This window comes from Gasterosteus aculeatus, chromosome 14 (genome assembly GCF_964276395.1).
Source record: "Gasterosteus aculeatus chromosome 14, fGasAcu3.hap1.1, whole genome shotgun sequence".
Taxonomy (NCBI): Eukaryota; Metazoa; Chordata; class Actinopteri; order Perciformes; family Gasterosteidae; genus Gasterosteus; species Gasterosteus aculeatus.
The window spans coordinates 5,791,464-5,815,938 of NC_135702.1; the positions used below are offsets into that span (position 1 = coordinate 5,791,464).

The 24,475-nt window shown below is 47.5% G+C and overlaps 1 protein-coding gene and 1 long non-coding RNA gene across 2 annotated transcripts; both read left to right on the forward strand.

Annotated features, from left to right (window-relative positions):
* The first annotated feature begins 831 nt into the window (after positions 1–831).
* LOC120832065 (uncharacterized) lies at positions 832–2,290 on the forward strand. The gene is made up of 2 exons (XR_005714146.2): positions 832–1,236; positions 1,672–2,290. It is a non-coding gene; the product is annotated as an uncharacterized LOC120832065 (long non-coding RNA).
* A 5,264-nt stretch (positions 2,291–7,554) lies between these two features.
* prag1 (PEAK1 related, kinase-activating pseudokinase 1) lies at positions 7,555–23,212 on the forward strand. The gene is made up of 6 exons (XM_040198120.2): positions 7,555–7,851; positions 10,569–10,901; positions 10,987–12,926; positions 17,596–17,738; positions 18,966–19,732; positions 20,896–23,212. Exons 2-6 carry the CDS (start codon positions 10,644–10,646, stop codon positions 22,042–22,044), a joined length of 4,257 nt encoding a protein of 1,418 aa, XP_040054054.2. The 5' UTR covers positions 7,555–7,851; positions 10,569–10,643; the 3' UTR covers positions 22,045–23,212.
* The last annotated feature ends 1,263 nt before the right edge of the window (positions 23,213–24,475 follow it).

Consider the following 24,475-nt stretch of genomic DNA (forward strand, 5'->3'; position numbering starts at 1 on the left):
AAGGAAGTAAATATTTCATCACGTCTTATTATTATTCCACTTTAGCTTGTGGCTTTTGTCATTACTCACACTTTATGTAACTGTTATTATTATTATGCCTCAATCCAATCAGAGTCTCCTCCTGTAAAAGCTTAATCTCACTCACAATCTCATTCCACTCTGCCACTCATAATTATTAATCACCACATTTCCATCTAACCACCGTAAACCTCCTTTCTAGGTCTGATGATAATTACGAGAGTGAGCAGGTGCTCTCATCATCCTAATGCACTGGCTGGTAATGCGATCCTATGGGTGGTCGGGTTGTACGTGAGTGCCTCCCCCCCGCCGTCATCTCTTCAAATCCCTTGGGGCAAACATTACGCCCATCTGAATTATTAAAATGGACACACGTCTGGACGGTTTATCATCAGGATTAATGTATTTTCTTTGTTTTACCTTAGAGCACCTGCAGACCTACTGTCCTCCCTACGAGCTGCTGAAACCACAAGGCCTCCGTCAGCGTGGCTCCACCTCCTGCTCTCCAGTTCTCCCCATCAGCCCAAAAACAAAACGCTGCAGATGCGTCCAGCACGCCTCTCATCGGCCCCCCTTGTGTCCAAGCCCTCTAGATTTTGTGTAGGTGTGGTCAACCGTCGGGAGTGCAATGGCAGTGAGGGCCAGATGTGCCCCTGTTGCATTATAGATGACGGCCTGCGTTGGGTTTCCACATCGATGTCCCGATCTCCGAGATCTGCTGCATCCGAGTGGCTGTTTTAATGTATTTTTTATTCGGGAATGTATTTTGTTGTTTAGGCATCTCTTATTGCAGTCAAAAAGTAATGTTGGTGTATTAAATGTATACACGCATTCATTTTATTGATGCTTTTATATAATAAAAAAAAAAGAATGGCCTTGAGGTGAAGAAATGAATATATGACCGTTTTTTCTGTCTCAGCAGCTGGAGGCGTTTGTCGGGGGTTTGATTGACATTAGCTGGCAATCTGAGCCCGAGCCGGAGACAAAGTAAACAAACCTCCCTGTGTGTGTGTGTGTGTGTGTGTGTGTGTGTGTGTGTGTGTGTGTGTGTGTGTGTGTGTGTGTGTGTGTGTGTGTGTGTGTTACCAACGACAGACAGCGTGTGCTGGTAGCAATGCTGGGGCAGGTGTTCGGGTGCGGCAGAGGTTAACGCATCCTTCTTCCATCTCCTCTGAGACGTGTGTCCACATCTCTGTTTTCTACCATTAAGAAGTCATTGTGAGTAATGCACACGCAGCCATACACACACATGTGCATGCGTAGACACTGTCATACAACAGCGTGCAATATCAGTAATGAATGTGATCTGTTTTACTGATTGCATTATATCTTTAGATACAATTTTGAAAGATCTTTGCTTTATGCCTCATTTTGTTGATCCTTCTGGCGTCTCCTCTGGTAACATTAACATCCACAGTGTCTTGTCGGTCTGCGGTTTACGGGAGTAATTGTCTGTGTGGCTGCAAGCTTCCCAAAACCGCCTCAGGTTATTATTATATGAAAGAGTATCTTTCATACCTCTGAATCAATAGTATGATGAAGAGGACAAGATGAAGCTAGAATGGAAGTTGCAGAGAGTGCAGTAGAAATATAAACAATGCACATCTATGTACAGTATACCTATAATTAATAATTAACCTTTTTCCCATGCAGATGACGGTGTATTAATCATTATAACGACGCATTAAAGCAATCGTGATATTACTATCACAGCTGCTCGTGAGCGAGAGGCGGCTGGGATACGATGGCTGATTTGAATACAGATGAGAACGAGAGAGGAGGAATTCTCGAAGCTTCTCGCTGTGTGAAACTCGGAAATGCAAATCGGATTCTCCAATCATGGCGGGATTACCAGCGGGAAGCACCACCACCACCACACGGATTCCTTTCCTCCACATAGTCTGCTCCATGCTCTGGACATATTGGCTTCGAGTCACGTCTGTTCCAAAAATATTTTATTTGCACCACACTGCTGCATTGTCATAACTCAGATATTGATTTTCTTTGAATGTTTAATATTTAATATGAATGCCACTTGGGCTGTTTCCCTCCCGCGCGCTGTTTTTAAGACTGTGTTGCTGACGGGTGATTTAATGCATTTCTCGTGCACACTTATTTGAGAAACAATTGCATTCTGCAGTCACAGGATTTGATGGGAAGTAAATAGGACAGTTAAGACTTTGCTCCATGTTTTCTGTCTAGCTGACTCCACCCGGCTTCCCCGATTTTAACACTGACGTCATTGTTCTTTAAAATAAAGCTCGTAAACAACGACGCGGGTGAGGAGGCGCGTGCATGCTTGACCGAACTCGGGCTCTTTGTCTCTGGTTCAACACACAGATGTGAGTGAATGAGGAATCGCTGGACCGACGGCATCTCTGCAACGCAGGCCGACTTTGACCAACCCGTGTGGAATTTCAAGGTTTAATGAGGTTTAGTGGCAGTCGGGAGGCTGACAAGATATGAGATGTTGTACATTTCTCCAATTGACCTGAGAAGTTGGGTTTGGAGGGATTTGACGAACAACATTTTTGTGAAATCTTCATCGAGGAGCGGAAAGTAATATTTGAGCGTTAATGGCAGATGGCGGTTCCCACATTGTGAGAGCAATTTTTCAGCAAACAACAAAGCAATATCCCCAAATGTCATTCTAGGTGGTGATTCCCTCGTGCACTACAGTCAGTCCCATTCGCACTGACGCACAAGTGAATTTACCGTGTCATTGTGGGGGCGAAATAAGGCTCTGCTAAACTTGGAACTACTTCTGTAGCTCTTTAAACCACAGATTTAACAAGCAGAGATTAAGACAGAAGCAGATCACACCCATTTTCTGACTTTATAAGATCTGTTTTTTTCCCATCTGCTCCTACTGGGTGTGCTCAACTCTTTTCTCTTTTTGTGTTCATCCCCCAACTTGTATTTCTACATCCTTAAGTTTAAGTCTGTGTGCTACACCAAGGAATTCTCCTAGGTATTTTTTGTGTTGTCTCTTGTATCCAGCTATTTCCCAAACAGATGCACAAAGGGGGGAAATACAACCCCATGCCCATACTGTATGTGGAAGGGAATTTACTTCTGTCAGAATCATGATCATTTTCACACAATCATCTGCGAGGTATCGCCCCTCCCCCAGCTCTCTGCTCACAGCGCCTGGATATGATGCAACAATTGCATTAAAACTGCTGAACATGTGAAGACCTGGAGATGTTTTTCCAACCAAACGTTAAACATTTAAAAGATCCCCACTGTTTTCTTTGGTGATACCTTCATGAAACGATCAGGCGCATTTTGCAGGACTGCACCACAAAGTGAGCATTCATGCACAGTCAGCACTTAGAAACTCCACTGCATCTCTTGGTGTTTGACACGATCCAAAGACACGTGACCTTCAGGAGGGCATCAGGCGTTGGAGAGATGAAGCAAACAGGAGGAGGGTGGTTTGGGGGTGGGGGTGGGGGGAGTCTGGAGTGAACGTGCGTGCGTCTGGGAACCAAGTGTGATTCACACGCTACTCATCACCATTCAACCCTGTTCTTTCTGTACAGAGCCTCGGGCACTTCACTGAGGGGGGGTAGTGGGGGGGCTTTGTTAGGCTTCCTCTGAGTGCTTGTGAGTGAGAGTTATACAGACCTCCTGTGAATCAACAACTGTATAACCACTGTCCATCTGACTAATCGAGGGTTTCATCGTTCATCCCTTCGCGCTTTTGTTGTCTCAGACGCAACCCCCCCCCCACACACACGCACAACCCCCCCCCTCCACCCCCCTGCAGAAGGATACAAGTGAACGAGGAGTCAGCTGCTCCGTGCAGGGAGCGATGCCACTTGGTTTCGGCTTTATCTTATCTATCAGAAGCTGAAAGGCTGTTTGCTTGGTAGTAAGTGCAACACGTGCTTGAGGGTTGTTGTAATCCTAAGAATACTCCATGCCAACTACATCATTTACACTTCTTATATCCTTGCTTCACGTAAGCCATTTCAACAACAACCAGCTCATGAATGAGTCCCTTATGGTGCAGGGATAAATTAGAAATACAGAAATATGAGCTCAGATCGAGGCGGACCGGAATGAAGGATTAATTCCTTTCTTCTTTGTGGTGATGTTTTTTCCCTGGCGTGCCTTTTTTTGTCTTTTTTTTAGCCTTTGTTGCATCTCGGTGGGACTGAAAATGAATCCCTGGCATAAGAACCTCACAGTAAACTCTCATTGTTCATTCATCATCGTTCAAATGAAAGACAGAGAGTTAGGTAGTTTCTTTAATAATAGGCTGCCTTAACTGTTAAGTGTGTGTGTGCGTGCGTGTGTGTGCGTGTGTGTGCGCGTGTGTGTGTGGGAGAGAGAGAGGGAAAGACAGTGCACATCCAGTCTGTGAAGGTCAGACACAGTGACCTTGACTTACTGTAATCACAGCGTGTGAGACATAAGAAATTATTTTCAACATCATGGAACTTTATGAGGCTTGAGAGCCACTTCACAACCCTGAAGCCTGACAATCGGTTAATTCTAGTGAACACTAGGCGCGTGGAGAGGGAGGGAACCGCTCCTGAGAAAAGGAGGGTTTCGGATTCCTCTTTAAGATTATCAGCGCACCCCATAAAACGATGAACGCACACACACACACACATCGCTTCGCTCTGACAGTTTGACCTGGGCATTTGTCGATGGCTAATGCATCTGGCAGATGGCTCTGCGTGTGTGTATTGCCATGTGTGTGTGTGTGTGTGTGTGTGTGTGTGTGTGTGTGTGTGTGTGTGTGTGCGTCTTACATTCCTGTTGGTGTTTATGTGTGTTTAAGTATTCAAGCAGAGCAGCAGCCCCGTCCCGAGACAAACAGGGTCAACACGGTCAGCGGTGTGCAATAGGTATTAGCGCCAAATAAGCAAGCAATCCCAAACTGACCAGCCGGCACGTGTTTATACCGCTGCCTGACGGACGCGCCCGCCAAATAGCAAAAATCTTATCTTCAAATGAGAAATGTTTTCATTGTCATGATCCACCTTGGCTGCAGGAAATAACTGTTTGACCTCCGCTCTCTGTAGTTATTAGCATCAAAGGAATATAGGGTCCTATATTATTCATATTCAATTTTCGTATTATGCCATCTTTGCATTTAAATTATTTAAATGTAGTTATGGAGAGTTCAAGGAAACAACTAGTCTTGCTCTGTCCAAAGTTACCAACACCTTAGTTTATTAAGAAAATAATATCACAAATTATCATGCTATTGCTTTAATGTTGTTGTATTTAGTCAATCTCTCCTCACAAAGGCTTGAAATAGGTCAAACTTAATAATAATTGAGGGTCCCAGAGTTGAGACTTGTATAAATAATAATAGCTTGCCTGCACCACTTTAAAGTTCTGAAACATAATAGCTTGATATCTAAATTTGAGGTCTACAGTCTATATTATTATGTGTTATCTGTTATTAAATTAGTAAGTCGAATCCCATTAGAAAAGCCCTGGATGTCTATGAAGAAATGACGTGTTGTGGTGAAGTGTTTAGTGTGTATTTCGTAATCACAGGTTAAGCCTGCAGGGACAAGTAGAGGAATGCCACGATGGAAATATATCATCATATCGCTATCCGATGCTCTGTCAGGGATTAAGAAAAAAACATGCAGGAGCACTTTATTCGTGAGTTATTTGACTTTGTATTTGGGTGCTTTTGCAATATCTTTGCATTCCTAGCTACACACAAAGTGCTCCGCATGACCGCCACGGCAACCCGGAGAGGGAAAAGTCCCTAAATCTGGTACACACCTCTCCCTTTGACACACACACACACATATGCACAAATAATGTGCGGTAAACTGGCATTCGGTTACAAGCGGGGGAACCTCTGAATGTTCAGGTTTTATAAGTGAAAACCTGTGGAGAAGAAAGTGAGTCCTGAGGGGGCCGCCGCACATTCTGCCACCTTCTTGCTTTTTGTGATGTTTCCGACCAGCAGTAAACAAGCCGACTGCAAACAGAGGTTCTTTCATCTTTCATTTCAAGCACCTGTTGAATATGTTCAGATTTCACTTGAACTTTGGGTTGAGCTGAGGTGGGTGAGGGGGGGGGGTAAAGGTTTTTAGAGAGAGGAGAGTCTCACAGTCGCATTGAGTTTCGAATGGGAAGTCTAATGTCTCTGGTGACGGACTAAAGATTATTCTTCACATGCGGGCCAAACGCTAACAAAGACCTTTTGGTGTTGCGGCAGGATATCTTTTATGGCGCCTCCTGTGGAAAAGGGAAGTGACAAACAGAAACAGACTGAAACCTGAGCAGTACCATACCTGGATTGTCAATTAGCCAAAACACACACAGTGAGAGGGCCCTTTTTTAGTATACTATGATTTTATCACCATACTATTTATTTTGTGACTTTTTTTTGACAACAGTAACTTTCATGACATATTATACGTTTTATATTACATATGTATTTTTATGACTAGTTCATCACATTGGAAACAGTTTTATTCAACAAACTTTTTACTGCAGAGTAAAACCCCATGTTAGGAGACTCCTAATCCTCTTAAGATAAGTGTGACTATGAACAGGTGGTCTTGTAAAGGATGTCTCTTTTTCTGGATCCAGTCTGTGCTGCGCTACTTGTGATGATTGTCTCGGCTCTGCTGTAAATCCTCTTGTGAGGTTCAGGAAACCGGCGTGCTCCGTGTCCAATCGATGTGGACATGGAGGTGTCCTTTCACAGGAAGTAGACCAGCGCAAACGGATCCTTGGAGTTGAAGGAAGTTGATTTGGGGGTTAACAGATATAACGTTTTTCTGTCATTTCTGTCTTATGTCACGCTAAAGAAAACCGAACGAAAAATGAAAAGAGCACAAAAAAACATCAGATTCTGGTTTCGTCTAAATGAGCCAAGAAACCCAACAGAAACCGCTGTTCCAGTGTAACCCCCCCCCCAATTAGACATAGGAGGAGAAGCTCAGTTGAAAGGTTAATCTCAAAGCATAACCACCTCCATCCAACACAGCGGCTGTTGTCAACTCTGGGAGCTTCGCGTCTCCTTCTGCCGCCTCTGATGGAAACCAGCAGGGGCCAGGCATCGGCCCAGTAACAGCGGCAGTGTTGTTGTGTCGCGCTGTCACCCCGGCCATGATGAACAGAAGCAGCAGCAGTCCAGGGGGTAGCAGGGGAGACGGGGGGAGGCTTACACACATCCACCTTCCACATCAAAGGCCTTCCAATCAAGATGGATTGCTCGACTAGTAAACCTACCACCCCCCCCCCCCCAAAAAAGTTTGCATTCTTTGCCTCAGGTTGCACATTTCCATGTGTGTGTGTGTGTGCGTGTGTGTGTGTGTGTGTGTGTGTGTGTGTGTGTGTGTGTGTGTGTGTGTGTGTGTGTGAGCATGTCCTATAGAGTAACACTTTACTGAGCCATTTCCATGCAAATCAAATAAACAAATGACAGCTTGGTTGCGAACAATGAAATATAATAAATATAAATATTTGTTTAATCCTAAATGAAAACAAAAGCCTTGCTGACAGTGCGGCCGGTGACCACACTGCACGGCTCCCTCCGGAGCTCCTCCCACCTCCTCGTGCGCGCTGCACGCTGCTGCAGAGGAACCGGCGCGCACTCCACCTCTGCACAGCGCAGCGGCGGCAGCAGCAGAACCCAGAGCCGGGGAGCAGCCTGCGGCAGCACACGGTCTCCCGGGGACATTGGCACTGTCACGTCAGGCGGATATTCGGCTTTCGCGGGAATTAGAAGAGCGTTCGGTCGGTTGTGTTTTTTTTATTTTATTTTTTGGAGGTGGTGTTTTTTTTTTTTAAGGAGGGACAGCGTTTTCGTGTTGCCAGGGGAAGAGAAAGTCCAAGCAGGTAAGCATGCCAGTCAATAGATGGTTCCTTTGGCGTGGTTATATCACAGCTTGTATTTTAATTTAGCACATATTTCGTTGCTACACGATGCAGTCAAGTTGTTGACATTTCCTATGTGTTGTATTAAAGCGGGTAATAAAAACAGCCATTTTTTCTCCGGATCTCACGGTGCACGAGGGGAAACGTAGGGGATTTTTCTGATAGTAATCTGACGTAAACTGGATTTAGCTACTGAGTGTTTTTTATTTTATTTTTCATTCATGAAATCGAAGAAACGGAGGCTCAGACCAAGGCACGTGGAATGATGTGTTGTCTGTGTATTCACTAAACATGCTCTTAAACATTCCAACCCTCTAAGGAAGTTAGAAGTTTTGAGATATTTGTCTAAAGTTCACATTTTTTTGGCGGAAATCCCTAACGAGTATCGAGAAAACAACCCCCCCGAGGCAGGCGTGACAAATATTATACTCGTGAAAAGCATTTGTTTTTACAATGGTCGACTACATGCTGATGTAAGCGGGTTATCAGACCGTAATATAGGTGGTCTAATATTTTGGATTATATCTGTTATCCTGCCGGGGGGGGGCGACTCATTCATTGAAGTTAACGAGCTTTTTTTTTTTTTGTAAGATAAAAAATGGGAGTAAAACGCCCTCAATACTGATGACGCAGTGATACAGTAACTCAATGATAATCGTCATCAAATGGCCTGAAGTCATGCTTCATTGAGTCTGTCCCTTTGCGCGTTCATGTGCGCGCGCGCTGGTGTTTTTTGGGGGAGGGGCCAGAGGGATTCAGATGAAGTCCGGTTGCACCAGCTGTTGAGGATGATAAGCCCTCTAACATGTCCCTTAATTGCTCCTCTTGATCAACTTATCTGTGGGCTATTTAAAATGTTTCTTAGCAAATGACTAGTTTTCCCTTTGCACGAGACACTGTCACCCAAATGTGTTTTTTTCAGACCACGCGTGTAATGATTAAGAGTGTTTAATGCTTTTGAGACATCTAGTGGCCATGTGACTGTGCATCCGGTCAGGGGTCATGGGTGAATGCGCGGCTTGTGTCTTCAAGGCTCCCGGTGTCGGTGTTAGCAGACGTCAAAAACCTTCGATTCCACACCGGACCAACATCTGACCACAACAATTTCCCCTGGCCAGCATCTTATTTTCCGAGCCCCAGACTTGTAACATGCTCCTGAGATATTTTTCATAGTCTGAGTTTTAGTCTGATGGCGGGCCTTGAAATTTGTCATGTGGCTGAACTTCTAGCGGCTGTGCCGTGTGCGTGTGCGTGCGTGTGTTTACAAAAGGGAGTGAGAAATATTGGACCTTGAGCTTGAGAAGGTGTGTGGAATGTAGACAGCGGGGTCTATCTCTGTTCAAACAAGCCGGGATGAACATGTAAACAGGAGGTGGAATAACCTAAACTGAGATGTAGTTTGAGTTGTATTTCTGTGGTAAAAATGTCCATATGTCCACATCTGTTGTTTTCTTGGATTACCATTGGGACTTATAGAACCACACAGACTCAATTCTCCCTGTCGGTTTGGTCTTATTGCCTTATTGCCCCACGAAAACCCCCTCGACCTGTTTGCGATTCCGAGTCAGTAGCCTAATGATCACTCGTTGCTTCGTGACTCATGCACAATGCCACAAGACGTAAGGCAAGGCCGTTTCCGCTGTTGTCGCAGGAACGGTTAAACAAACAGAGCGCCGGTATGTGCTTTCCTGCCCAAACTGAGTCAGACAGAACAAAGGAAAAATGTAAACATGCATTACCTGCGTTGGCAACGGCAAATATCTTCGTTAGTCTCCTCATATTCATTGTTGGGACGGCTGCAATGCTTGACTCGAGTCTTCTCTGTTCTTTGTTTTGGCTAGTAAGCGTTCATCCTCCCGCTTCCTCCATTTATTTTTTGTGTATAATGAGTCTACATGGTTCGGCTAACGTGTGAGCGTGTGGTTGCAGCACCTTGTCGAGAGGCAATTACAGCTGTGTGGAGGACACAGAGAGGGGCGCCCCAGATGCCAGGGAACAAATGATCTCTGAAATGGTGTTGATCTTCTCACTGTCAACCCTGTTAAACAGGACACACCGAGGAGAGAGGAAGGAGGTGCGTGGGTCGGTTTGTTTGTGCGAGGAGATCACACATGTTGAGTGGGAGGTGTGTGTGTGTGTGGAAGGGGGATGGGAGGTTGTAGTGGGTGTGAGATTCCCCCTGGTGAGACTTAGGACATTCCTGACATTCCGACCTTCGGGATGTTTGAGGCTCCTCGGTCGTCTTCTATCGCGTCAGGTCTTTGGGAGGATTCTGGAGGGCTTTTATGTCGGTGGAATCGCACCGGCAGCTCCTTTGGTTCAACGGAAACCGCATACCCTCTAATTCAGGAGACCATGGGAACAAGTAGCAGAGCGCATATTGGGCTTCTCAGGTTACGTTGGCAGATGACACTCCCAGCTAGGGTTTTGTGACCCCCTGAGACACTTGTCAGCCTGACACTTTGTCGTTCTGGTCTTTACGATTTCATGAAAATGTTTGAGCTACTTCAACTTACTTTGTCTCTTTTGCCCCCCCCTTGAATTATTTTTCTGATACAATATATGAGGGAAAAAAGTGATCACATAAATATCATGGCTTCCTTAATTTAACAATGTACCTATTTTCTCTTTCTCTCTCTCTCTCTCTCCTTCTTGTGATGCGACCTTCTGTGGGCCAGCCATGAGGGGTCATTCAGCATCTGCCGCGTCACTACAAAGCCACTTCTGACCAACTCTTATTTAGCAATCCAAAGATGTCAGCGTGCAGCGACTTTGCAGAACACGTGTGGAAACCCGGCTCTTGCAAGAACTGCTTCCACCCGCTCAGTGCACACCACAAGACTGTCGGCGGCCTGGATGGCAATGTGCAAGCCGCTTGTTTGAAGAGCATCCTGGGAGGTGATGAGGACTCTGGACTAACAGCGCCTTCGCCCTACAGCAAGCCAACCATCGCTGTCAAACCCACCATGATGAACGAGTCCATGGCTGACGTCAACATGAACATAGAGCAGGTGATTCCCTTGAATGTAAATTTCCTGTAACGTACCATAATGATGTACCTGTTCATTAATGTGCGCTCATGTTTATGTGCGACAGGAGAACATGAAGAGCCCAGTTGAGGGTATGGGCTTGAAGAAGCTGTTGGACCTGTCGTCTCTTTACATTGACAGTAACGGCTGCAACAAGTCCCGTAGAGAGGGTGTTCTTCAAAGTCCCGAAACCAAGAAGGACTTCAACAACTGCTTCTCTCTGGCTTCCTTATCCCCCAACATGCTGCCTAAAGACTCCATGATCATCGGCAATATCTTTGTCACTCAGGAGGAGGTTAGATGTTCTCAGAGTTTGAAGAACAACGCCAACGGAGACATCTGTAGGGAGCAGAATGCAACCACCACAATAACCAAGAGCACTTACAATGGAACTGCCAGAGCAACTCGCCAGGAGTCCCATCTGGCATCTGTGGAGATGCCTTTTTCTGTGGATATTGTCACTTCCAGTTCTGCGACGGTTCGTAGCAACGGCATCAGCAGCGGTGGTACTGCTGCCGTTACAAGTAAGACTTTCACCACTTCTACTACGATCCCCACCACGGCCTTGATCGGGGACACCATCAGACACAACCCTCCGCCATCCCTCCACTCTCCTCCCGTCCTTTCTGAACAGAACAGCCTATCGGACTCCTCTTGTTCTTACCAAAGTAGCACAGATTCGCTTCCTGGAGCGGAGGGGTCCGGAGGAAGACAAGTAAAGACAGGGAGACCCCAAAGCCCAACGGCCATGGGCAGCTTACAGTCAGCTCCCAGCTCTCCCAATGAACAACTGGACTCAGAACCCATTTATGCACAGAGCACCAAAATAAAGCGCAGGCCACAAGGAAATGGGGTGCAGTCCCATCTTGTGTCCCCAGACCAGACAAAGAACTCATTGAAAAGCTCTGAGCATTCAGGAGAGAGTCAGCGGGCCACCATCACAATAATGGCCGCTCACACAGAAGAGAACAGGACTTTCTACCTGAGCAGTCCAGATTCAGCCATCAGCACCCAATGCCACTTCAGCCCCACGGCACGCAAAGACCCCAGCAGTCCGGCTTTCCGCTGGCCCAGCCCTAGCCACAGCCACAGCGCCCCTTCTCTGACCCCAGAAGCCAGCCTTAGCCCAACTCTCTACCCCAAGCCTCAGTCTAGCCCACCCATTCCCCCGAAAAGGACCACCCGTTCCCCAAAACTGGGCGCCTCCAGCCTCTCACCGGCCATCTCGTCTCCGGTCCCTCTTCCCGATCTCTACAGACCGGGCACCTCGAGCCTCTCACCGTCCCTCTCGTCCCCCGTCCCACTTGCCGATCTCTCCAGACCAGGCACCTCGAGCCTCTCACCGTCCCTCTCGTCCCCCGTCCCTCTTGCCAATCTCTCCAGACCGGGCAGCTCCGGCCTCTCACCGTCCATCTCGTCCCCCGTCCCTCTTCCCGAGCTCTCCAGACTGGGCAGCTCCAGCCTCTCACCGTCCACCTCGTCTCCCGTCCCTCTACCTGAACTCCCGATGCTTTTCCTCGTCTCTGCGAGAGAGGGCCACTTCAAGGTCCAGCCCGAGAACCACAGCGCAGCGTTAACTGAACGCTGGCACAAGCCTCACCACCACAATTCTGGCTGGAACTGTCGCATAGAGGAGGAAGAGGAGGAGGACGAGAGGGAGCCAAAAGAGAGGCAGAAGAAGAAGTTGGCTGCCAAACCGTGGACAACATCTCCGGTGACAAGCTTGGTAAATGGGGCTGCCGTCTGGAAGGAGGCCAGGGACTCCAAGGCCCAGAGCGGCCCCCCTTCGATGACAGAGCCAGGCACGGCCCCCCCAGCTGCCCCCAACAATGGTGCCTGTCAGGGGGAGGGCAAGGGCACCGGTGCAGAGGAGGAAGACAAGCATAACGGGAGCATGCCGTCCAAGCAGCCGTTGCACGGTGGCTCATCGGAGCTGCTGGCAGCAGGAAAGGGAGCTGCCAACAATGAACCCAACGCACCACCTCCCCCACCCAAGAAACTGCACAGGTAAGAATACCAGAGAACCTTTTTTGTTAGGCTTTTAAACATGCAACTGTGAATCCACTAATAGTTGGGAAGACTGCCTACTGTTTCCATCCCAGATGTGTGATTATTTGATTTGATCTTTTTTAGCTAATCACAGTCAAATGTCAGAAATGCTAATTATCATCATCAGCATGGTGCTTCGTAAGTGTTTTATTCCATTCCAAGATCCATCAACAATTTTCTTGCAATTTATTTTTTCAAAACTTTCTTTAGAGCAGCTGAAATTCAGCAGTTTGTGTAATTTCCTTCATATAACCTATTTATAATTTCTTACAAAATTCTTTATGCTGATTGAGGGCAAAGCGCACCAAATATACCAGCAATCAGAAGAAAGGGTTGATCTTAACTATTATTTATAATGCGGCACAAAAGAATGTAAAAGAAGTCTTCTGAAGGTTTAATTACACACTAGTATACTAAACACTTGCTGAAAGGTGAATACTATGCATTTATCAAAAGTGAGCTGCCCATTATAGCACATTTTTGCGTTCCTTTCCTTCAGGCTTACCTTTGACTTGCATGAGAGCTAATGGGAATGTAATTTAGCCCTGGCACTAAATTCTCTAGTTCAGCACTTTCAACATGCACTTAGCCTAAATGTATAACTGCATATGGGACTGTATGTGTACGTAGTGCTAGTGCCGCTGATGGAATCTAAGCTGTGACTCTGCACATGTTTGCATCTTACTGCAGTCATCTGTGTAAAGCTCACTGTGCCTTCCTCTTTCATAGCACCATTATTCAGCCTTGAATCAGCCTCCATTCTTGCAGCTTGTGATCATTCAAACTGTTCCGGCACGTTCCTCAATGCATGCCTTGTTCTATTCATGCTAGTAATGTGGCTTTTTCAGTTCTAATTAACACACAAAATGGGTCTGTTAAATAGTCCCCTGCTCTGTCACGTTGCTGTAAATTAGTTTCGACTGCAGCATAATAACTGTAAAGAAAAAAAAGCTGCCCTTAAAATAACATATAGGGACAAAGCTTTCATTTGTAGACATTCAAATGGATCGTTAAAAAAAGTAAAATATGTTGATGCTTTGCAACATTATTTAATTGCTTCACTTGCAGGAAGTGCAGAATAATTCCTGTTCCCTTATTCAACCCACACCATTGTGACCTACTCCTACTCAAGGCTCCGAATCTAAGTCTGCACGGGACTAAGAATACACTGCACGGTCAGCTACACTATAGAAGAGAAACAGAGACGAGGCCTGGTGTTATTAGCTATTAAAGCATCAAATGAACCCCTCAAAATTGAACTTGTTTGGTCTGGGCCGACATGATGAGGTGTAGGAGACAACTGTGACTTCCTGAGGACAAACAGATGTTCTGCCATCTTGAGCGGCTCGAGTCAGCAGAAGCTGAGTAGGAGTGTTTCACTGTCAAAAACACAGACTGCTCGTCACATTTCAAAGGCCCTCGTGTTTGCGGTAATTCTAGCAAGGACCCTTCTCTCCTGTTATGACATTGCCGACATTCTGCGCCGATAAAAATACACCTTGTTGCGGCACATGTGCGAACGCACCTCGAGCCAGCCAGCGACGGTCGGGGCTTTCCAAGTTTATCGGCGAGTTTAGTGTGTTTAACCAAGTGTGACGAGGTGCTGCACATAACTAAAATCTAAATAATGCCATTTATCATTTGAATACGACAATCGCCTGCGTGTGTGTGGAGTGAATGGAAAATGGCGTTTTGATGTGCTGAATCATTTAAAAGCCGCAGATGGTTGGAATGATCTGCCTCCCAGAGCCTTTGATCACAGTGGAAAGCACCAAATGTCCCCTCCTTCGTTCCTCGTAACAGGTCCACCTACATGGGATGTGGTGGGTCGGTCTAAGTGGTGTCCGTGCACGTACCTTAAGTCCCGCACGTGTGTAAGTTCTCTAGAAGCCACCCGGCTTGTCATTGAATGTTGCCAAAGGGGGGGGTGGGGGGGGGGGGGGCTTTAGTGAACAGATTGTTGCCACCGGCAACTCCCAAACTGTCCCCGTCTGGAAGTCGGTTGCCATGGATAGAATTAGAATTCCTAGATCAGCCACGGGGATTCAAGTCCGCTGCCTTTTGCTCTCTACACCGTCGTTCTTTGACGTGGCTGCTCCTCCTCCCCCAGAGCCGTCCCGATCCGAGAGCATCTCGTGGCCGCCAACCGCTACGCCAATGACTGATTGCTATATATGAGGTGTGGGTGCTCAGATCTTTGCACATCTAATTGATGCTGTTGCTTTTCTCGCTGAGAGGGACTTTAAATACACGTATGACCGGTGTGGAGCCAGGGTTGTGTTACTACACGTGGCGGGGCTTTAGAAAGCCGCCAGTCTGATCCGGGGGTACTTTGTGCCGTGGTGGCCGACGAGGACATTTCACCGGTCCAGCATGAGGTAGGAACCTGATGGCATCTGTAGGCTCAGTAGCTATTGACTACGCATCTAGAACTGTGTAGGGAAGTGGTTTTGTTTCTGTTTGTGCAGAGAAAGTGACTAGTTCCGTATGGCCCCCTCACACGATGACTTTTTGCCGTTATTCTTCAAGTGCTTTTTATGTGCAAGGGGCAAATAAATGAAAGTGGCTTGTACTGTATAAGGGTCTAGGAGATAGCTGACAGTGAAGAAGATAAAAATGCAGGGCTGGAATTTGCAAAAGATAAGAGGATTGGTGTCAACCATTAATGGATCTGTGTTTTCAATCATGTCAGTCTTCCCTGTGCTGTGGGACATGCAAAGTAGGCAAAACGACACATGCACAATGTGATGCATTATAATATAGCAGCAATGTAACGAACAAAAGACTTTTGTCATGTAAAACAAAAGGATAACTTAGAATTTTCCAATACAATAACAAATACAGTTGGATGAGTTTCCATCCGTCTCATCAGAAATTCAACTTAAAGGTTGTGAATGTTGTTTGGCTGTTATCATTGGATCTGATTACATTGTACACTGTGTTGCCTGTTCAAGGGTGAAAGTTTCTCATCTCTTCATTCTTGTACTGAAATATCATTTTCTCTACATTAAAAAGGCCATGAGAGGGAGTGTATCGATGTAACAACATGCAATTCTTTGTGACGTTGTAATATATTTCCTCAGGAAGTGAAACCGGTCGCGTAAACCTGATCCACAACAACACTGCAGTTTAGTTCGTTTCTCATTTCGCACTGCTATCTTTTTTTTTTAACAAACTCCCCCAGATACCGTCACACACCTTTTTACTAATACCGCACAAACACATCCGGTTAGCATGTGGGTCAACAGATCCCGTGTCACAGTAACCCAGGTTTAGAACACACACCACTTCCATTTATTAATAGACGTTGAGACTGAAACTGGGCAATCCGATCGTGAATCCTGATAAACGGTGCTTTTTGGGGGTTTGGATTTTTGTACTCTATCAGGTTGCAGATGAGGGGTTTCATAGCTGAAATTAGTCCGTCAGCAGAAAGGAATTGCAAATATCATGTCTCTCCTCTGCCTGACATTACAATAAATAATCCCTAATCAGACAAATCTTTTTGGTTGTTAATTGCAGCCCCTGAATGTCCTGTATATTCTCACACGCGGTCCTAATCCGATCCACGGTCTCTTTTTGCACGGCCTTGCTCAGAAGGCTCATTCACTCCGCGCTCATCCTCCCGCAGGACGCATGCGACGGCATTCCTTCACCGAGGAAAATCTCTTGTTTTGGATACAAATCTGAGCGATTTGGAGTGCACGTCGTTGCACTATCCCCCCCCCTCAGTACCGTTTCTCCTCCCCTCAGCGTTTCCACGGCTTTTCATCCCCGTTCTCTTGTCTGTAAAATGATAGCGGATCCTTTAGCTAACTGCCCGGAGAACACCTAACCCTCTGTCTCCCCCCTGTGCTGCTCTCCTGTTCTCCCCCCCAGCTGTTTGTTCTGCTGATTTATGGTGGGATTGAAGTTTGGGGGGTTGAGTGTGTGTGTGTGGGGGGGGTGGTCATTTTGGAAAAGGAAGCGAGGAAAGAGGGACGAAGGGATTGGATCAGGCCTTGCTTCCCTGAGCCATTAGCATGTATAACGAGACAAGTGAATGGCTGTCACTCAACTTAATTGGTCACCTTGATTAGGAAGTCCAGTCATGCGCAGGTTTCACTGCTATTGTAAGTCTCCATCATGCTACTCAGTTCAAACGGACAAGGTGAATGCAAACCGTCTCTCTGGCAAGGTGGTGTGACTTTTGAAAGTAGAAACATCAGAACATTTCTTAAACATGAAAGGTTGAATGAGAATTAAACACACACTTACTCAATTACTCAACACACCTTTTGAAATATTTGTGTGGTATACTATGCATTTGTTCATTGTTCAGGCTTATTCCCTTTCAGACATAATACAAAAATTGAATGTCCCTATTGAAATAGGAAGTGAAACTCTTTTACGTGGAGGCATCAGTGATACAGAGTGCAGATAAGGAAACGTGCAGGGGAAGTGGAGTGGCTCCACATTTACGAACAGATGCATTTCAGCAGAAAAGCGTCGCACTGAACGAGCAGTGGACGCTCCACTTGGATAGATAGAGTCAGCGATGTCAGCAATGCAGACACAGAAAGTTCCCCCAAAACGACCTGCCCCTTGTTTTCACTCACCCCCGTTTCTGCTGTTTTCTCTCTATCAGAGTTTCTAGCAAGATGAGCGGCAGCAGCATGGAGCTGGATCGCTGCAGCCGACAGGCGTCGGCGGAGAGCCCTCCTCCATCCCTCGGGGGTTTGGGCTCCAGCGGCGCCGCTGCTTCCACCGACAACCTGACTGGGGACACTGGTAAATAACACCGGCACACATGCTATGAGACAGATTTAAAGGGGCCTTCTGGCCCCGTATCAGATAAAGTCAACTATTGTTGACTTTTACAGACGTGTCCTTTTGGTTTGTAGTTTCGCCGCATCACGACGTGTGAATGTGAGGATGCACTTTGTCACAGTGTAACGGGAATGAAAAGAGGAAAGGGAGCGTCGCGAGGTTTAACCGCAGCGTCTGTCAGCATTACCTCTTCTCTTCCCCTATTTGAATTACACACGCGGTTTGGTTTACTTTCACGACGCGAGTTTAATATTTCTGCAATCATTAAACCGAAGGAGTGGCACAAGGTCCTTGGCTTTGAAATTGCTTTCGACCTTCACGTATCCTCTGTGGCACAGACACTCGTAATCGCTGTAACTTCCTGCGCGATGTTGTTTGAAGAGCTAATTATGGACTCTGATAACGAGGGAAAAAGGGCTTGGCTACATCCTACAGTATTTTCTTCCTCCCTTTACAGTCTCCCCCTCCTCTGCCAAAGCAGCGTTTGAAGACTGCACCAGTCAATTATCTCAGTATCGGTCTCCTCTAGTCATGTCATGTCACGTTCTTACTTTAAGTCTTTAATTGACAAATGGATCATAATTGGATGGAATATGTTTTGAGTGTCTGCTTGGACCGTGGATTGTGGAAGTATCCAGCTGTGTTTAAGCAACGAGGTAGGCGTTTTTGTGCTGAGCAGTAAGCAGTGTCAGGAGGAGCCTGTGAGCACTGTTGGGTTACAGGGTTTCTCTTACAAGCTCATTGAGAAGGTAAATTCCACTTATTTGTCCTTTTTAGTGTAAAATATCAACGGGCCTCTGTCACCTGTTTGTTCCATAATAAGCTGCGGCTGATTGGCTTAGTTAAGGATTAAGACCAAGAAGAGGGGCAAACGGTTTGCATGGCTGCGTCCAGCACCTTGACGCCGACGAATTCTTATGTTGGTGTGTTCTGATTAAAAGTGTTTTCTATACCTCATTTTCATCTTGTTCTTGTCCCTTTTGTGCCGTGCTTTGCAAAGCTAAGTCTGGTCGCTGTAGCTTCATCTCATCTAACTCTCAGTGAGAAAGTCAGTAATCGCATTCCCCAAAATGTTTTTACCTATTGATATTCTGAAATGCAAAATTGAAATAAACCGTCCGGTGCGCCCAACCGATCACGGGCCGGCTTTCCTTTCATTTTAAAGAGACTTTATTTGTCTCCTCTCAGGCTACCGGGATGCTGCGCGGCTGTCTTGCTCCTCTCCATTCTCCCGGAGTCCGGCGGCCTCGGCTCCAGGGTCTCCGCGCCCGCCCTCCCTCAGCGGCTCGGGCACCCAGCCTCCCCCGCTCCCGGAGAAGAAGATGGTCAACCGCACCGCGTCGGCCCCCGACAGCGCCATGGGACGAGGCTCCGTCCGAGCGTACCCGAGGCTCCCGTTCACCGGCTCGGAGAGCAACGTGTGCCGACCCGCCGCCGACGGCCCCCGCTCCAGTTTGCCGTCCAGCCCTGTCGACCCGCGGCCCGTGTTCTCCTCCAGCGAGTCCCTGGAGCGCGGCCACGCCCCGCTGAGCCGCCCCTCCTGGTCGCGGACGCTGGACGAGCCGCTGAAGACTCCCGGGCGCCTGGGGGCCCACGGTCGAAGCAGCGTCACCTGCTCCTCGTCCCCGCAGCTCAGCGCGCCCTTCTCCTCCTCGGAACCGGGCGCCGCGGCGAACCCGGGCTCCAGCCTGCAGCTCCAGACGCTTCTGAGCAACATGGACAGCAGGGAAGGCGTGTACTCCAAGCTGGGGGGCCTGTACGCGGAGTCTCTGCGCCGCTTGGCCCTCAAATGCGAGGATCACTTCACTCGCTCCCAGAGGAACCCGCTCAGGTTCGAGGAGAGCAACTGGTCGCTGTTCAGGCTCACGTCCAACAAGCCCAGCTGCAACTCAGGAGACGCCGTGTACTACTCCGCCGCCTGCGCCTCCGACCCCAGCAACTCCTACGCCGTGAAGGTAGGAGTCATGAGCCTGACTTTGTTCATGGGGGGTAACAAAATATGCAGTTTTATAACAGAGGAGGAGTTAAACACTCTTTAGGTTGCTACTTTGCCTGAAATACACATTTAAAGAAGCAAGGTGATGTAGTTTTAAGTAAGATATCAGTCAATTATGAGCCCTTTTCTGTTGGGCCGTGAAAAACAGCACGGCAGGAAAATGTATGACTTCGCTGATCCTTTTATTTAACTTCAACTTAAATGCTTCTATAGTAGAACAATGTCAGTTAAGTCAATGTCAGTTATTGTATAAGTTCAGAAATTTAATACGTTTTTAACTGGGAATCTGAAAACTTATTCTGGAGTTACTGATAATTGAACCTGATCATTATTGCATTGATGACTTAAAATAAGATTAGACAGGAACAAGTGTTCTGGCTTCGGCTGTCGTGTTTTTGTGATTTATTCTGTCCACTCAGACGTTGCACACTTTAGACAATCTTTATTGTTTGAAGAACAATTTACTCAGCGGGTGAAGTTTAGGACGGGTTTTGACAGTTTGAGGACAGAGGGAGGAGCTTAAGATCGGGCGCTGGTCTCGCTTGTTTTTAAAACCACAGTACAAACCTTCAGGGGTGGTAGTGTAAACAAGTAGGAAGAAGGGTGCGGATTCACACTCGCTGACCTTTGTCCCAAAGCGATTAGTGTTGCGCATAGCAGCGGCTTTTTGTACGGCGTGTGCCGGTGTGCCCGCAGCCTTGCTCAATATCTCTAGGTCCAGATTAATCTTTACATTCCAGTCAGGATTTAGAGTCAGACAAACCTCTGTTCGTGAAGAATGAGCCCGTCCGGCTCAAAGACCAAGTGTCATGTTGTAATATGAATTCAGCGTTTGTTTGGGTTATTTAGGGAGGGTAGTGTTCATGTATCGCCTTACACCCAAGTTTACTCTTTCTAAGCTCTTCACTTTTGGGTTTGATTGGGTTTGGATCTGCGTCGCACACATTGATTTCACCGGACTCTGAATCAACGTTGACCTCGCACAAGAATTCCTCTCTTATGTTTCTTGGCTCCACTCCCTTCCCGTCTCTGCGTGGGGAATCATTCTCTCCCTCCCTCCCCTCCCTTTCGTCTCCTTCGCTTAATCCTCCCGCTGATCATTGTGTTTATCCCCCTCCCCAGATCTGCAAGAGCCCATCCATGGAGGCCAAACAGGGCCATCTGTACGGCCTGTCCGTGCTGCAGAGCATGCCCCCCCACTTCAACCTGCAGCAGGACTGCGGCCACTTTTTGGCCTGCGTCCCCCAGAGCATGTTGCCCTCCGACGAAGTCTCCCTGCCCGGCACCTCCGCTTCACCGCTGCACCAGCCGCCCGCGCCGGCTCAACAGGTGGAACGGGAGCGGGTGGTGGTCATCGCCTCGGAGATCCCTCGGCACACGGCGGCCGACTTTGTCCGGGAGTGGGCGGCGTTCCATAAAAGCCAGCCAGAGGTGTACGAGCGCCGCGTGTGCTTCCTCCTCCTGCAGCTGTGCCACGGCCTGGAGCACTTGAAGGAGCACGGGGTCACGCATCGCGACCTCTGCCTGGAGAACCTGCTGTTGGTGCCACATCTGCCGCGGCCCTCCAAGTTCCCGCAGAAAACCGCCGCCGACAACGGCAGCGGTTCGGCCGGTGCCGAAAGTCAGCGCCACCTCCCCCGGCTTCTCATCAGCAACTTCGCCAAGTCCAAGCGGCGCTCGCCCGAGGACGCCGCCTCCGCCAGCGTGGACCCTCGCGTCAAACGGGACCACGCCCGGTTGGCGCCCGAGATCCTCTCGGCAGCACAGTACCGGAAGTTTGACGAGTTCCAGACGGGCATCTTGATCTACGAGCTCCTTCACCAGGCCAACCCGTTCGAGGCGAGTCCGGCCCTGAAGGAGCAAGACTACCGCTGCGAAGAGTTGCCCCCGATCCCTTCGGTGTCCCTGTACTCCGCCGGCCTCCAGAGGCTGGCGCGGCTGCTGCTGCAACCCGACCCCATCAAGCGCATCCACATCCAGGAGGCCAAGCGCGTCCTGCAGAGCCTGCTGTGGGGGCCCAGGAGGGACCTGATGGAGCAGCAGCGGGAGCGGGGCGGCCAGGGGGTCGGCTTCGTCGCCGGGGCCCGGCACGAGGGCCTCCTGAACTGGCTGGACGTGAAACGGGCCCTGCTAATGATGAAGTTCGCCGAGCGCTCGCTGGAGCCCGAGAGGAACGCGGAGCTGGAGGACTGGCTGTGCTGTCAGTACTTCTCCTCGGCCCACCCTCTGTCGCTCTGCCACACGGCCGAGCTGCTCTACTCGCTGAAGTGATGCCTTTTCCCGGACTCTCCACGCGTGAAGATTCACGTGTCTTTAAATGCTCCTGTAACAAATGGACAAACTAATAAAAGGATTCACTCAGCGCCGTACCGGTGATACGTCTGTAAAAAAGGAAGAATATGAACAGTGTTCATAATCCTGTAATACACTTACCAAAGTTTCTATTGTATTTATTAAATATCAATTATGACATTTTTTTACCCACTGAAAACAGCTTAATAATTCATAACCGGATTCTGTTATCTCGTCAGCTTTGATAATAATGCCGCGTCGTATCCACGTGAATGTGCAGCTAACTTTTAATTTGAGTAGAAATATGAGGTCAGTCGCACACATTCACGGGCTCATAGTGCCGCACTGTAAACAACACAAGTTCCAATTAAACTTAGATCAATCCACAGGAACGTACATAATAACGCCTGTTCTTCTACTCGCTTCACAGAGCTCGTTAGACATCGTTGCATTCTGGCCACATCGTTTGAATTCATCATGAGCCATAGTGTCCAACAACTTGATATTGATCGGCATCAACTGGTTCTGCCGAACGGATGTTACTTTCAGTATGTGTTTAAATGTTTTTACATTTGTAACCGTGCCTTTTGTTCTTTGTGTATGTTTCAGTGGCACAGAAGCCACGTGTAAATATTACTGGTCATTCGTCCTTTGTGAAACTGGCCTTTCACGGAATGTTCTAGAAACACCCTTTTGTACAGTAATTTGTAAATGATGTTAGAAGAAGAATGAGCCCAAGCAGGTCTTAAAAAGCCATGAATATGAACAGGAGTTTAAAAAATATATATTTATGATACAATTTGCTATCCTGTAAACGCCACTGGAATTTCTCTGTTTATTTTTTATATGTGGATTATCAAGTTATTTGGGTTTTCTTTTGGCGCTGCAGCAGCTGGGCCTGTTTTTAGCCTCCTGCGACCTTCAACTTCCTGAGTATTTTATCTTCAACAGAGGAATTCTTAATAAAGACAAGAATTTAACAGCCTGCCCCAGTTTTTAGTCCATGACTCACTGGCGTTTCTGATGTTGTAGCGAGAGAGAAAAACATCCAGTCAGATCTCATACATTATTCTTTTTGATTATTTTGTGTGTGCCTCACCTATTTGCAACTATCAATAAACTGTGCATATATTTTCTCACAGTGTTAGCTGGTGTTCGGGTCAGTTCTTATGCGATGCTTTAATTGATTGGGCCTTTAAAGGATATAGTAATGTTGTTATTACCGGCAGCCTCTGCTGTTAAACTAACGAATGCAAGCAAATGACTCCTAAATACCTTGCATGTACAAATGTACTTTTATTTGTTAAAAACGTAATTCCCAACTTAGAATTTGCGTTTTTCTACATTACGTAAGCAGCGCCGAGTCTATTGTGATTGCACATAATTTACAGTATTTATTTGTGAAAAGATTAAAGCAATTTGGACAATTGTGAAACTGGAAAGAATATGAAGCGGTTCAAAGGGGGGAAAAGAACTCTGCTGAAAGAGAAGCGGTTGCTGTTGTGTGGGAGGCCTGGAGAGCGCCGCGCGGATCAACACAACAAGTTGTACGTGTCGTTGCATCTCAATTTTGAGTTTTGAGCCTCGGGGCCAAAACTAGACCCCTGACTCCCGGATCCCTCCCCCCATGTGACGTTCCGCCTCACATCACTCCTTCAAAACCACTGGCTGCGCCCTTGTCATAGGTGGAACTATGTTGCTATGGGTTTTGACCAATGGAATGGCATTTCCATGTCAGTCTCCCTCACACACACACACACACACCGGGGGAAGCAGCTTGTTGAGCAAGAATCCAAATAGCCCCTCGGTAACAACAGCACGGCCCACTCCTTTGTTAGTCCAGGGAACACTGTTCAGGAGGCTGCATACTTTACTTGGGCGAACACACACCCCAGCACACCGTCTTCAGCGCAGGACCAAAGAGGACAAAGGAAACCAATTTGGTGCGAGTGCTGCTGCTGCTGCTGTGGAACAACTTAACTGTTATCGCTGTCAGACTATTAGATCTTTCCTCGTTTTTGCATCCATCTAACAATGGCACCTTAGAGAAGCATAACTGGTGCTCGTGTTTAACCTGTACTTATGTACTCACCCCACTGGAAGTTTGGATATTGTTGACTGGCCCAGCTGGTCTTAGGGAAGCTGTCTGGTTGAGCGGTGGGGGGTATTTGACAAGAGCCCGAGGTGCTCCTGCTCCGTCGGGATAACAGACCCAACCGTCCTCACTTAGCACTGGGGAGAGTTTCCAAATGAAGGAAAGGGCCTCCTGACTGACTCCTCGCTGCTGTGGTTTCATGTTTGACCTCCCGGCCTGTTGGTTTATACTCAGTGCCGTCTGTAACAACTAATTTCTGCTGTGTGTTTAGACTATGGGTTTCGCCCCTTTACCGCTTAAACAAAGCTCAAAACC